This window comes from Ictidomys tridecemlineatus, chromosome 6 (genome assembly GCF_052094955.1).
Source record: "Ictidomys tridecemlineatus isolate mIctTri1 chromosome 6, mIctTri1.hap1, whole genome shotgun sequence".
Taxonomy (NCBI): Eukaryota; Metazoa; Chordata; class Mammalia; order Rodentia; family Sciuridae; genus Ictidomys; species Ictidomys tridecemlineatus.
In genome coordinates, this window is record NC_135482.1 from 182,283,958 (window position 1) to 182,298,563 (window position 14,606).

At 32.4% G+C, this 14,606-nt stretch overlaps 1 protein-coding gene across 4 annotated transcripts in view; it reads left to right on the forward strand.

Moving 5' to 3' along the window:
* Gpc5 (glypican 5) overlaps positions 1–14,606 on the forward strand; it is a 1,280,165-nt gene that overhangs the window by 41,335 nt on the left and 1,224,224 nt on the right. For all 4 annotated transcript variants that reach the window (XM_078016202.1, XM_078016204.1, XM_078016203.1 and 1 more), the window contains exon 2: positions 3,962–4,123. In XM_078016202.1, the coding sequence (XP_077872328.1) occupies positions 3,962–4,123 (162 nt within the window). The remainder of the gene's footprint in view (positions 1–3,961; positions 4,124–14,606) is intronic.

Below are 14,606 nucleotides of genomic sequence, written 5' to 3' on the forward strand. Positions count from 1 at the left end.
AGGAACACTATTTTATTTTGTTTTTAGTATTTCTTGCAAAGTTTGATTTTATTGTTCAGAAACTTGACAGCTGCCCTAGAGCGTGGGCACTCTCACTTTTTCATATCATCCTGAAATTATGCCATGTTTCTTAAAGCCAAGCTTTGAAATCATTTTTAAAATATCTCTTATTGCCATGTGGTATGTTATGGGTTAATTCTGGCTTTGCTTTCTTATGATGCCTGTTTTACTTACAACAGGAAAACTGCAGTCTGGGCTTTTTTTTTTTTTTTTTTAATCAACAAGCATCTTATGTCCTTTGTGCTTATTCTAGAAACAAGTAAGACATGGTCCTTTCCCTGAAGGTTTAGTCCATCTTGTCTGTCTCTTGGACTGATAGAGGAAGGAACAAAGGGAACTGGAATCTTTTTTGCCAACTATTTTCCTTCTCTACTGGCACCCAAATTCTAAGTTATTTAAGCATATCTTGTAGGTGATATTAATGAAAAATATCCTGCCTAATAGGTAAGTATTGCCTAGTTATGGTGCTATAGCTCTGATTTGGTTTGGAATTTAGTTTTATCTTGTCACTACAAACTTCTAAGATTCTAAATGAAAGTCTGAATTAATCAGTGCAGACCCTCATCAACTTGAGGAATGTACTTTGGCTAAGTGGTCTAAATTGCTATGTTTGCTTACTCAGAGTTGCTGAGGCATAATGGTTTTTCTCCTACACGATATTTAGGATAGCAGTAGAGGCAATTTGTTGCAGCTTTCTAATGTATTTTCTACCACTTAAAATTGGGCAAAGAAGCAAATGGCAAGTCTATAGCTTTGTATTTTAGTCTATTTTATTTTGATAAATCTCCTTGGATAGTTCCTAACCTAAAATTTATTTTCTTGCAACTTACTAAACAGATGCCTTCTTTCAGAACAGGAATAGGAGATGGCTAGTTATGTCTATAAACAATCCATTTATAGATTTAAGACTTTCTTTCCTCTTGTGGAATAATGGTGAAGAACATAGTTCTTCTGAGTTAGTTTGCCTGTTTCACAAACACCAGCTCTACCATTTTGTAATCTGGACAGTTTTCATTTTTCCTTTTCTTTATCCATTTCTTTTCTTTTGCAGTATTGTGGATTGAACCCAGGTCCTTTTGCATGCTGGACAAGCACTCTACCATTGAGCTACATTGTACCCAACCCTGACACTGGATAGCCTCTTTATGTGTTCATCTCCTCATGTGTAAATGTGGCAGTAATATCATAGTGATGATTAAATTAGATAATACATATGCATTATTGCGTATTTAGCATGTATTAGGCAATGTTCTGTGTAACTGGAATATAAAAGCAAGCAAAATGGTTCCCTGATTGGAACTTAAAGTATTAGTGAGGGAACAAATTAATTAGAATCACCTGAAAGAATATAAAATTACAAAGATGATATGTGCAGTGGAGAGATATGTGGCCCTAATGTCATGTTATCTGGACTTGTGTTAACTGGGAGTTTACAGAAAGTTTCTCTAGGGAAGACAGAGTGGGGAATCTTAAAAAAATGGATAGTAATGAACTAGGTGATGGTAGGTGTTTGGTGCATGTGTGGGTGAACATAGCTGGACAAGAGTGCCCCAGATAGAAGAAAGTATTGGGGAATGACTCTGTGGCATTGTGAATATGAGGAACTGAAATGGGCCTGCCTGTGAAAGGAAGAGTACTGAGGCCTCTGTTTCTGGAGAGGGAGTGGGAAGAAGGGTCACATCTCAGGGGTCCTTTATAGACCATGTTTTTGAATATAATCTAGCCAAACAGTGTTAGATATTTGACCTCAGTAGGCATATTTGCAGTGAGACATTATTATTGTTATTATTATTTTAAAATCCCCTAGTAGTTATTCCCACACTAAATAGATTTGTACACCTCAATATTTATTCATTTGGTTCTTTTCCCCAGTCTCTATTGTTGCTCTTCTCTGAATGCTAATTCCTCAATCCTTCCATTTAGGAATAAAACTGAGAAGATAGCTTTGTTTCTTTCAATCAATTTCACTATTTGAAATAGAATTAGCTTTTGTATAACTTTAGGTAAGATAAATGAAAAACAATTGCCAACATGTTACCTACTGTGACACTTATAAATATTTTATGCTTCTTAGCCTTTGTAAAATGCTCAAATGCTGTCAGTTGTTGTCTATCTTCAACAAACCAAAGCTGAAATTATTAGAAATGTTGGTGTCTTATGTTGGCAGGAAGCTCAGAGTGATTTCAAATGTTTTGATCTTATCCAGAACCAACTTTTGGAAATGTAAAACCTCAGGCTGACTGTGTGAAGAAATAGGAAGAGCTTGAACAGTGTGAAGGCTGTCACATGTATGCATTTGTGTGCGTGCACAGGCATATTTTACTTTTGCTGATCTAAAATCAGTCTATGTAGAGCTAATGTGGGAGCTGTGAGACTCCTCAGACACCAAGGGCCACAGCACTTCTTCCTGTTCTGAAATTAGGGAATAACTGTTTCAGGGCCTGTAAATAAACTTGTCACGAGCATTAGAAAACAACTTGTAGGCTTGGGATGCCTGCACATTGTGGTGTTCCATTAGGGGTTGATTCCCTCTTCAGAGGCTAACTGTCCCCTGTGTCATACCTTTTCCTCTTTGTCTTCTATCACATGTGCTGTGTATTCAGGTGTTTTCTTAGCATCTCTATCCAGGATGAGAATTGTTTATCATGTTAGAAAATTATTTTTTAAGTACAAGTATGTGTAATGACTTTACATTTAATGTAACATTCATCCTCACTGGGTTTTCTAAGTATGATTATACAACCCAAAAGTGATTTAATGGTAGGAATTGCCTCTAGACAGATATATAGTGAGTAGAGTCTTGGATCTTGGATTTGGGCCCACGGGGGATTTCAATCTACTGTCATTTTATTGCAGAGGATATTTTATTCCTCAAGAAGCACAAGCATCGTGGGAGTTGAGAAATCAGATGATGTTCTTTGACCTTTATTTGATGCACAAAATTTGATTTCACTTCCTCATGAAGAAAACCATTTAGCCTGTATGATTTTCTATTACATATTTAGTTTAAATAAGTTTGGCCAAATTGATAAAATAAGCAAAAATTAACTCTTTCTGATCTATTGCTTATGTAGTAGTTAATTTGCCACATATTGAGTAGACATAATTAATATTGGATCAAGTATTTAAATTATTGAGCAAAGAGTTAGTGGTTTGGAATTTTCTTTCATGGTTATATTAATGGATGATAGAGAATTTTTCTTACAGTAAGTTGTTTTGGTAAATCAATTCCTCACATAGAATATTAACCACTTCCCCAAGGACTTAAAAATAGCATACTACAGGGATACAGCCATATCAGTGTTTATAGCAGCACAATTCACAATAGCTACATTGTGGAATCAACCCAAATACCCTTCAGTAGATGAATGGATAGGGAAACTTTGGCATATATACACAATGGAACATTATTCAGCATTAAAAGAGAATAAAATCATGGCATTTTCAGGTAATGGACGGAGTTGAAAAATATCACCCTAAATGAAGTAAGCTAATCCTGAAAAACCAAAGGCCTGATATAAGGATGCTGACTCATAATGGCAATGGTGGGGGGAGCATGGGAAGAATGGAGGAAATTTAGATAGGGTACAGGGAAGGGAGGGGGTAAGGGGGTAAGAATGATGGTGGAATGAGTTAGATATCATTACCCTAAGTACATGTATAAGACACGAATGGTGTGAAAATACTTTGTATACAACCAGTGTCTTGAAAAATGGTGCTCTGTGTATGTAATATGAAATGAATTGCATTCTGCCATCATGTATAACAAATTATAATAACTGAATAATTTAATAAAAAATATGAACCCCTTGTATGTAGGACTTATAATGCATGACATATAACATGTAATATTTTTTTAATGGATAGATAATCATTCTGGAAAATCTTATATATGTTTCAGGACCTGATCTTCAGGTTTGCATATCTAAAAAGCCAACATGTTGCACAAGGAAGATGGAGGAGAGATACCAAATTGCAGCTCGCCAAGATCTGCAGCAGGTGCTTCAAGCATCCACCTCTACATTAAAGCTGCTAATATCTCGAAATGCAGCTGCTTTTCAAGGTAAATGTGCTTGAGCTTTGGAACTAAGGACCAGTTCTGTGTAATTTGCCTATTTTAGTGATAATGGTAAATGTGACTAGGTATATTTCCTTATATTTGCATATTATTTTGGCATAAAGTAAAGTTTTATCTTTTTCTAACCTTTATAATTTGTTTTGGAGGTTATCTTGGGCATATTTTTGAGTTGGACTAGAGAAACAGTTATATTACTAAAGTTGTCGTTAAACACATGCCTAAATTTATAGGGTTCTTTTGGGTTCTCCAATATTCTGACCCATGGTTTTACTTAAGTGTGAACATACATAATTATTAAGTTTTATGAAAAATGTCTACAGCATAAAATCTCAATTGCTTTTATCTGGGTAGTTATAGGTAAATTTTTAAAAATATGACTTGAAGAAATATTTGCCTGAGTTTTCCCCTGCACCTTCATGTCTTTTTTAAAAAAAGTTTTAGTTGTTATTTTATTTATTTGTATGTGGTGCTGAGAATCGAACCCAGTGCCTCATGAATGCTAGGCAAGCACTCTATCACTAAGTTACAACCCCATCCCTTTATGTGGTTTTCATGAGAATATCAGTTCAGTATATCAAAGTGCAGGCAGGTAGGTGTGGTAAATAATCAACTGGGGAATATTAATTGGATGTTTAAGGATCAGCTAAGACCACAACTCAACTATGACTCAATATGTTCAGAAATAAAATTAATGAGTTATAAAATTAAGGAGCAAAATGAAAAATACATGATATTTTTCTTATTTTAGTCATCTCTTCCATAAAATTTCTTATTGCTACAATAAAATAGCTTAATTTATTTTTCCCTTTTATAAAGCATTAGCTACTCTGTATATGACTAGAATGAAAATATCTATATTACATTGCTTTTCAAACAAATTTATTGCTTTTGTTCAACATAGGATATAACTTCTGTTAATATTCCTTTTTAATAAGTATATTAATGTCAATGTATTTAAATAATTTGCTTTGTTTGCACACATAGCTGATTAATTTTTAAAGCCATACTTACTAAATAAAATAAATACAATAAATCAGAATAAAATTTAAGTTGAGTTAAATGTAGTACATGATGAATTGATGATATTTTTATATAAATGTTAAAATGTTAGATTTTAAGATGCTATTAATTTTACATTGTGTTAAGATGGTTTAGAATGTGATTTTATTCTGACATGGGATTTATTCATATGAACTTGTTGAAGAAAAAATTTTTGATATACATTTTAGTACAAGAAATGTGGTTTGAACTGGTTGAATTAGAAGGTTGCAGCTACCCACTAGAAGTTATATAATTATTTCTCATGAAAATGATAGTGTGTACAATACAGAAAATGCATTTTAGAGGTAAATGGGCAGTGAATAGAAAAGCCTGAGTCAAACAGAGGGTAGTGGTTGTCAAACAGATGCTGATAAAGGTAAGCCAGACTCAGTGAAGAAGACTTCAAACACAAATGTTAAGTTTGAGTTATTGAAATTTTTAAACTGGGAAGCTTTCTTATGACTTATCATCTTTTAATGTCAAAACTACATTTCTCCAAATAAGAAGATGCCTGAAGATCATGATGAATCTAGCCTGGTTTTTTGAATAGCAGTATTTGTAGGTAAGAGCAAGTTGTACAATTACTAACAGGCCCTCAGTATAGCTGAAAATTTCTGCTGCCTTCAAAGACAGAGATACAGACTTTTTACATATTCTTAGATAAATTGATAAAGATGGAGCATATTCAATTCAAAAGATTGGGAAACCTGGAATATTTAGATTTTAAGATGAATTGAAGCTACTGAAAGCTTTTGGTGATATTGCTAAAAATCGGTAACTATTTAAGTAACAGAAATGCATATTAGGGTATGAGATTGTCTTTAACTACCAGAGGGCCAGGTAATTTTATATAACCTTTTTTTATTTTATGTTTAATAAATTGCATCTCTGCATTTAATAGGTTAATTTTTGCTGTTTATTTAAAACTTAATTATAAAAGTAAAAAGGTAGAAACATTCTTAAATATGATTTGTTCTAAAAAATTGTCATTTTTCTCTTTTCTTGGAATGTCAAATTTTATTTAAGAAGCATGAATAGGCAAGACAAATTTATAAGAAATTTGCCTAAAGGCCAAGTTTACTAGAATAAATTATCTTTCAAGAATTTCAGACTTTAATTTAATGAATAAAATAAATAGCTTTAGGCTTATTTTCATGAAAACAATCGTAAGTATATATATATGCTAAAAGCAATATGAGAGATCTTATTTACTATATCATAACTGAGCAGATTAGCATAATTTTTCAATAAGTAAAATGCTGTCCATTTAGTTTCTATACAATCAAAAGAGCTGAAAAAATTTCAGGTCTTTATTTTTACAAGAAAAAAAAAAGTCAACACATTTTTATTAGGAAATCTTGTCTGCTTGAGAGAAATTTAATAGCAAAATCAATTCACTTCTCCCATGATGTAAGTAGATTTGCTATGTTTTGATCTTTAATTTTTAAATACTTCATGTATATTTTACTATGCATTACATCAACAATTTTAACTTCTTTTAAGTGGTATTGAGTGTTATTAAAGATGTTGGACTGGGATATAGTATGGTGTCTTCCCTTATGGCTCTTACCGGACTCCATGGAAACATTTTTTTTGAACAGTCCCTTGAATTTGGAAAATGGAAATGATCCCTCTGGTCTGCGGATTTAGTGGTTCCCACACTACTCTTAGATGAAAACTGTGAGTTTGGAAGTGCAAAGGGGAGAGAGGAAGCCCTTGTAGTACCTGGCTCCTGGTACTACAAGAGTCATAAGGTTATTATTCTATGTGGAGTTTGCATTTAGCTCTGGAGTCTGCCACCAGGGTACGTATGGGTTAGGCAAGAGTTGGCCTCTGGGACAACTCTACATTTTTTCCCCCTAAGAAATTTATTGTAGTTTGCTTCGGTCAAATTTTCTTAAAATAAACAACATAGTTAAGACAAAAATCTGTTGTTGAAGGGCCCATAATTGTGACCTAGGATATCATTATTTCCTAATGGCTACTCATGCAGGATTTTAGAAAGTAAAAGGAACAAGCTGATATTCCTGTTTCTGTTGTTCACAGTGAAGAAGTGCTGTTTGCAAGAGAAGTGCTGGTCTTGTCATAGTGCAGACAATAACTATTCTTCATTTACAGGGACTTAACAGTGTTCAGGAATAAGACAGAACTGCCTGGAGTGAGGCAAGAATTTCTTTTCCTTCTACTATTTTGCTATGAGATTTTGTTCTTTAAAAGTATTTTAGAATTTGAAACAAATAAATATATATATATGTGTGTATATATATATATACATATATATGTATATATATATATATTTTTACGCTGAAGTATACTGCGAATCATGAAGAAATAGGGGAAATTGACAGAACATGTCACTAACTATAAAAATTAACTCTTATCTAGTGTTCAAATTTGTCAGTTTTAAAATCCCTTCAAATAAGATAATGGGAATTCTTAAAATTAAAATTAACTGAAATTTTAGCTTCACTTTCAAAAATGAAATTAAGGAATATTTTGGAGGGCACTACTGGAAGATTGTGTTTTGTTGAAATCTTGGAGAGATGAAGTTAATGCTATATTTTTCTTATATGTATAACTTTCTATATTTCTCTCACCTTCAAATATATTCATGTATTTATAAAATATATGGTAGATAGTTTTTATTTTTAGTTTCTATATTTCTCTCACCTTCAAATATATTCATGTATTTATAAAATATATGGTAGATAGTTTTTATTTTTTGAAAATTTCTAGTTTTATATATGTCATCTAAAATGAATATTATTACAAACCTTTGATTGATAAATGATATTTAGAAGAGGAATGATTTCACATTTTTTTATTCTTTTGGCTAATTAAATATTCATTCCTTAATTATAAGTACTTGAAAGATTGGCAAGCTTGTCCTCTCAGGTTGAAATGTTAAATTCTAGAATTTAGTAAAAACTACATTCCTATTTTTAATGCAACATAGGAATATGTTCAAGATTTTAATGTCTTATTTTAAAAAGCAGGTGAAATGAAAATATGACTATAATTTATGGATTTCTCTCTTTAGATATAGCTACTGTAATGTGCAGAGATAGTATATAGCTACTGGGAAACTAAATTGTCTATACATATACACATATATTGTCAAAGACACAATGTATTGAATATATTATAATGCTCAGGAGGGCAATTATGTTTGTATAAATGTTATAATGTTAAGCACAGAGAATGTTTATTTTATTCACTTCAGTTGTGCTTCAAAAATATGGATATTTAAAATAATCTCTTGAAGGAGTATTAGGTGGAAGGAATTATAGAATAATGATATTTCTATCACTAAGGATTCTTTTATCAAAAGCTCAAGGATACAGAACAGATAGCCTTAGGTAGGCAGTGTTGGGGAGACTTGTTTCTCTCAGTCTATAGCACTTAGAGCAGACACTCAGCAAATGTCAAATGAACTGCATGAATATATAGAGGATAAATGGCACTGAGCAAGAAGATGGTTCCCAAATAAAATGAGATTCCCTCCCTCTCACTCTTCCTTCTTTACCTTTCTCTTTCTCTCTCCCCCCTCTTTCTTTCTATTGATGCTTAATACATTTGTTTATTATTTACCAATACCAGAACTATCACATGCTAAGGTGTATATGGGATCCAAATACTCAATGTATTTTACTTTTATTGGCTCCCTCAGACTTCTAAAGTCCTAACATATGTTTATTAGTTTATTAATTTATAAACCAGAATGGGGTATATTATAGCATTTCTCTACATTCTGAATGTAATTGCTCTTTCTTCTCCTGCAGTTTTAGGCAGCTCATGGTTTATTTTGTTCTCATTGAGCAGCTATCCATGCAACTGGTCTTTATCCAATTGTCCTTTATCACTGAAATGTTAAAAAATGCTTCTTTTGAATCTGTGTTAGCAGGTTACTATTAATTATGAAAGAGAAGTAATTTTTCTGTATTCTAGGTAAAAATTATAAGAGCTTAAATTACTTTACAGCTGGAAATAAAGCTTGCTTTGCATGAAATGTTATTGATACTAGAAAAAATTAACTGTGGACTTACAACTAGGTTTATCTTTGCAAACTCTAAGAAGTGAACTTTAAATCATCTTAATTCTGACAGATGGTAGCTATGATAATATTACCTATGGCAATGGTAATCTCACTCTGACACGCACAGAAACTTGCTCATAGTAGGCAAAACAATTCTTTCTTTATTTTATGTACATTTTCAGTTAATCTTTTCAATATGAGGACTGTACATGTACTGTCTAGAAGATGAATTGACATTTAATCAGATTATCATTTTATCTTTATATTCACTAATAATAGTTTAATCTTACTTTTGCATAAGGAATCATAGGGATGATTCTTAAAAGCTGTCTGTTAGGAAAAGCAGACTATCTAAGGGATGACAAGTAGTTATGTTTTGAGACTCACCTATCTATCTGTTTATCCCATATGCTGTCTATCTATTTATCCCATCCATTTTATTTGATTTATTAAAATCCTTTTATATACTGGGGATTGAACTCAGTTAAAATTACTTTTTATAAATGTGTGACATTTATCAGTCTCCTGTTGATGGGCATTTCAGTAATTTCCAACTTATTTTTACATTTATGTTGTGGTGAACCTTCTTGATAATGTTTCCATGAGTTTCTCTTTTTATAAGTACAAGTGCAATTGTGCTTATAGGATCCCGCATTGTCACTTTTACTAGATTACTAACTAAAGTTGTTCTTCTAGGTAGCTAAATCAATTTACATTCCCAATAGTAGTTTGTGCACATTGCCATTGACATCATTCCCAAAATCTATTGTCAGAATTTTGAAAGTTTTAGTAAAAAGATAGATGTGAAGTGGTGCCTTATTTTCAAAACATGTGGTTCCCTGATTATTAGGGAGTTAAAATGTCTTTTTACACACAGTTATTTATTTTGCATGTTCTTTTAAAAATTTATTCTATTTTGAAATTTGTCTTAATTAGTTATATGTGACAGTAGAATGCATTTTGACACTTTTTACACAAATGAAGTACAACTACTTTTTTCTCTGTCTGAACATCGTTCAGAGTCACACTGGTAATGTAATCATACATGTATATTGGGTAATAATGGCCATCTCATTCCACCATCCTTCCCATCCCCACACCCCCTCCAGCCCTCACTCCCTTCTGCACAATCTAAAGTTTCTTCATTCTTCCCGACCCAATCTCCCCCCATTATGGGTTAGTATGTGTTTATCAGAGAAAACATTCATCTTTGTTTTTTTTGGCGGGGGGGTTGGCTTATTTCACTTGGCATGTTATTCTCCAGCTTCATCCATTTACCTGCAAATGTAGTACATGACTTTTCAGCTTTTCTCATAGGTTATGTTTTAATAGTTGTTAGCACATTTAGTTTTAGAAAGGGTGACTTTTCTGTTAAATAGCCACTGCAACTAATTAATTAAAAAAATAACAAAGACAGTATTTTAAGAATTCATAGTTTTAGATATTTTAAGACCATACAAAATTTATCTAAGATGATTAATGATAACTTGATTAATTTTATAGGAAAGAGAATAATGACACTATTAAAATATTTAAGAAGTTATTTTACAAGTAGATGATCTATCTTTTTCATCTTTTGCATTTACCTCATAACAGTTTATCATGAGATATCAATTATGTTTTGGTATGATAATTGTGTAACATATGTTACATGATAACTGTGTGTTAGTCTTCCATCAGTGTGACAATGTATCTGAGATAATAGATTAAAAGAAGATAATAGATTAATAGATAATAGATTAAATAACACTCTGATTTATGGTTTCAGAGGTGTTATTCCATGTTTTTTTGGCCCTATTGCTTTGGGCTTTTGGTGAAATAGAAGATCATGGCAGGGAACATGTGTTAGGGCAAAGTTCACCCCATGGAAGGAGGGAGATAGGAGGAGAAAGAGGAGGGTATCCCAACATCTCCTTGAGGTCATACCCCAATAACCTAATTTCCTTTCACTAGCCCATCCTTTCTAATAGTGCTATCAGCTGAGGACTAAATCTTCAACAAATGAACCATTAGGGGACATTTTAAGACCCCAAACATAACAACTTTTTCTTCTTTATACCTGGTTGTTGGAGCACCAAATTTTGGGGGTTACCATCCTTAATGGCAGTGTGCTTATGAACAGTGAACTCTGCTATAGCTAAAGGGAGTGATATAAAATGGAATAAGAAGTGTATATATGATTTGAAATAGCTTTTGTGGGAAAAGCGTGTGGAAATTAACTAAAAAGCAATTAGAAAACTAACATTAGAGATAGATAATTAATAGTAACACCATTATGCACAATGTCTTGACTATTTTCATTTTTAGTCCTTTATAGTACCCAGGAGAAGATATAAATAGAGTAGGACCATATATATGGTTCATTACGTACAGCAAAAGGTGATGGGTCATTGAATACCTGTTCATTCATCCAGTAATTTTTCCTGAATTAATGCTATTTTCCAGCATTGTTTTAAGTGCTAGGGGGTGTATCATTGAATAAAAGTAAGATCCCTATCCTCATAGTTTGCATTTTTATCCAGAGAAGACAGAAAATGAACAAATAACAAATATAATTCAGATGTAAGTTAGGAAGTGTTAAATGTTTTAGAAAAATTGCATAGAGCTAGGTGAGGGAGAAATACTTAAGTGTTGCAAAGACTTGGAAAAAGCGAAGGCATTCGTCATGTAGATATCTGGAAGAAAAACATTTTGGGCATCAGAGGCAGACCATGTAGGGCCTCTTAGGCTTTTCTTCTGAAACAGGAATTTTTTCTATAGAACTGGCTATATTAAAAAATACTAAGTCATTAGACTAGCCTATATATACAGGGCTACACTGAAATCAAGAAACCCAATTAGGTGGTTATTGTAATAATCTAGAAGAGATATCATGGTGATTTAAACCAGAGTGGGTAATGGAAGTAAGAAGTAGTCAGATTCTGAGTATATTGTTGTCATCAGTGGGCCTTGGGAATAGTAGGAAAAGAATTGAAGCCAATATGGGCCAGGGTGTGGTGAGATCTATCAAGGTTGTACTGTGTGGTGGGTGCCTGAAATGTAGTAGTCACAGAAGCCCTGGCTGTAGGTATAGGATGGGTTTCCACATGGACTTTAGGACTGAAACTTTTGATGGAGTTGATGTGAGACACACTATAACCTGTTTTGCCAAAGTACTCAATGAAAGAAAGCCATTGATTGTTGTGGCCAGGACATTATTTGATTACCTGGTAGAGGCTAATCTTTGACACAGATTAAAAGAGTAATGGCTTGGCAGAGCCAGAAAATTTCTAATGCTTCTCTTCTATCTGACTCTGTAAAGTGATAGAAATGTAGTTTTTATAGTAAAATATCTAGAAATGAAAACAGTTGATTTTAACTCATAATTCTATTTGATGTAATATTCTCAATATTTAGTGTAATTTAAAAAGTCAGGGCATGATAAAAATGAATAATGCACAAATAGAATCAACTAGACTGAAATTTGTGAACAAAAAATTGGAGCATTAAAGGTAGAATACATGTAATGAGACAGTGTTGAATAAAATTGCATACTAGTAACTAGGGTCAAAATCAAGAGTTTGAATGTGAGAAATTTGCTTCAAACAAAAAGATATTAAAGGGTTATCTTACAATTGAAAATAAAATTCTTTATTAGTTCATAACTCAGCCAGCAAGTATATTGTATGATGAACCTAAGGCTCTTGGAACTGAATTTTGAAGAGGTAAGTCTAATAAAATTAAGAACACATTTGCTATTTTATACAAATTGAAAATGAATTGAAGTTCTGTGTGCCAAACAACATTAATTATTATCAAATATCTTTTTATTTTATTATCTTTTATCTAATTAGAATTTTTTAACTAGCATTAGTGGTAGCTAAAATTTTTAAATATTACAATTCATTGTAAACCATGAATACCCTTTATTAAAAATGTGGAAATTGTCTTAATATTTAAGCCTTTTTTCTAGAGCCTTGGAGGAAGAGCAGATTAAGATGAAAAATTATTATAGCACCATCCATAATATTCAATTGGCAAAGTGATAAGATATAATGGAAAATAAGATACCTCCCTTTCCTCAAACAGGGGACTTAAATTTTACAACCATTCCTCAATGTAGCTGTTCATGATGGGAAATTATCCATGCATATCTCTATGCTTTTAGCATAAAATATATCTAGCAATAAATACAATATAGATGCTATAGCTTTTATGCAGAAGGCATAAGGCTTGAAACGATATCTCAAAATCCAAAGCTATAATAGTAAATAAATAAAGGGTAATTCTTGGATAGCTATGCTGTGCTTTTTTATTCTAGGGTAATTCTGCCTGAGGGCAAACTTTTGTATAAACAAAGATAATTGAACTTTTGTACCTTAAAGGATATTGTTCTCTTGTACTATTTATTTGACTTCATCCCCACTGGGTATAAACTTGACTTGAATTGTACCTTAGGAAACATATTCAATATTTTTTTCCTTAAGTAGGAATAAATTGAGGATACTCCATAATAGAACAAACATTGTTCTTTGCTGTGGGAGAAAATTTCTTGTAATTGGATAGGCAATATACAAATTCACAGTTTAAGAACAAGAGCTTAGAGTTTGAGAGTTTCTGTTTGGATTTCCTATGTTTAGACTCACTTGCTGGGCCTTGATTTCTTTGCTTGTATAATGGGATAATAGTATTCTCTTCTAGGCTGCAATTAATGAGGTAATTCTTGAAAATTTCTTAGCATGGTGCCTGGTACATAATAAGCACTCAGTATATGTTAGCTATTCTTCTTCCTTTATTTATGGAGTATGTTTTTCCCTCAATATTTGATAGGCAGTAGGAATGTTTCAGGGAAGAAATTGTCTAATGGCTTTTCTGTAAAAAGGTTAAGGGGAATTGTATGAATTCAATTGTCAGTTTATTAGAAGTGCTATAGTGGCCCAGTGGGAGAATGGCCTAAGCAATACAAACTCTTAGATTTTTTCTTGGATTAAGGGTGCTTGATGGTGTTTCCAAGAGTCACATTGTGAGTGCTTGGGGTTATGGTCAAACATGTTCTACATTTGTGAAGGCAAGCCATTGAGAAAACTTTTTTGGTGAATAATAATAATTTGTACATTTTAAAACAGACTTATATCTATTGCCTCGCTGGTAATTAAATGAAATTTGAAATTTCATTAAACAGTTTTTAATTGTAATGTTTTGATTCTCATTGAAGCTAAAGCTAAGATGAATATTAAAATCTGAGTTTTGACTAACAGAATGATGCAAAGGGACAGAGTCTGTGAAAAAATATTAAATGGCTGGCTTAATGAATGCAATAATCTTACTGCTCTCCAAATGATAGTATTTCACATAAAAGAGTCTTCAAATTTTTGATACCACTCATTGATTCTGGTCACATTCAAGGATATT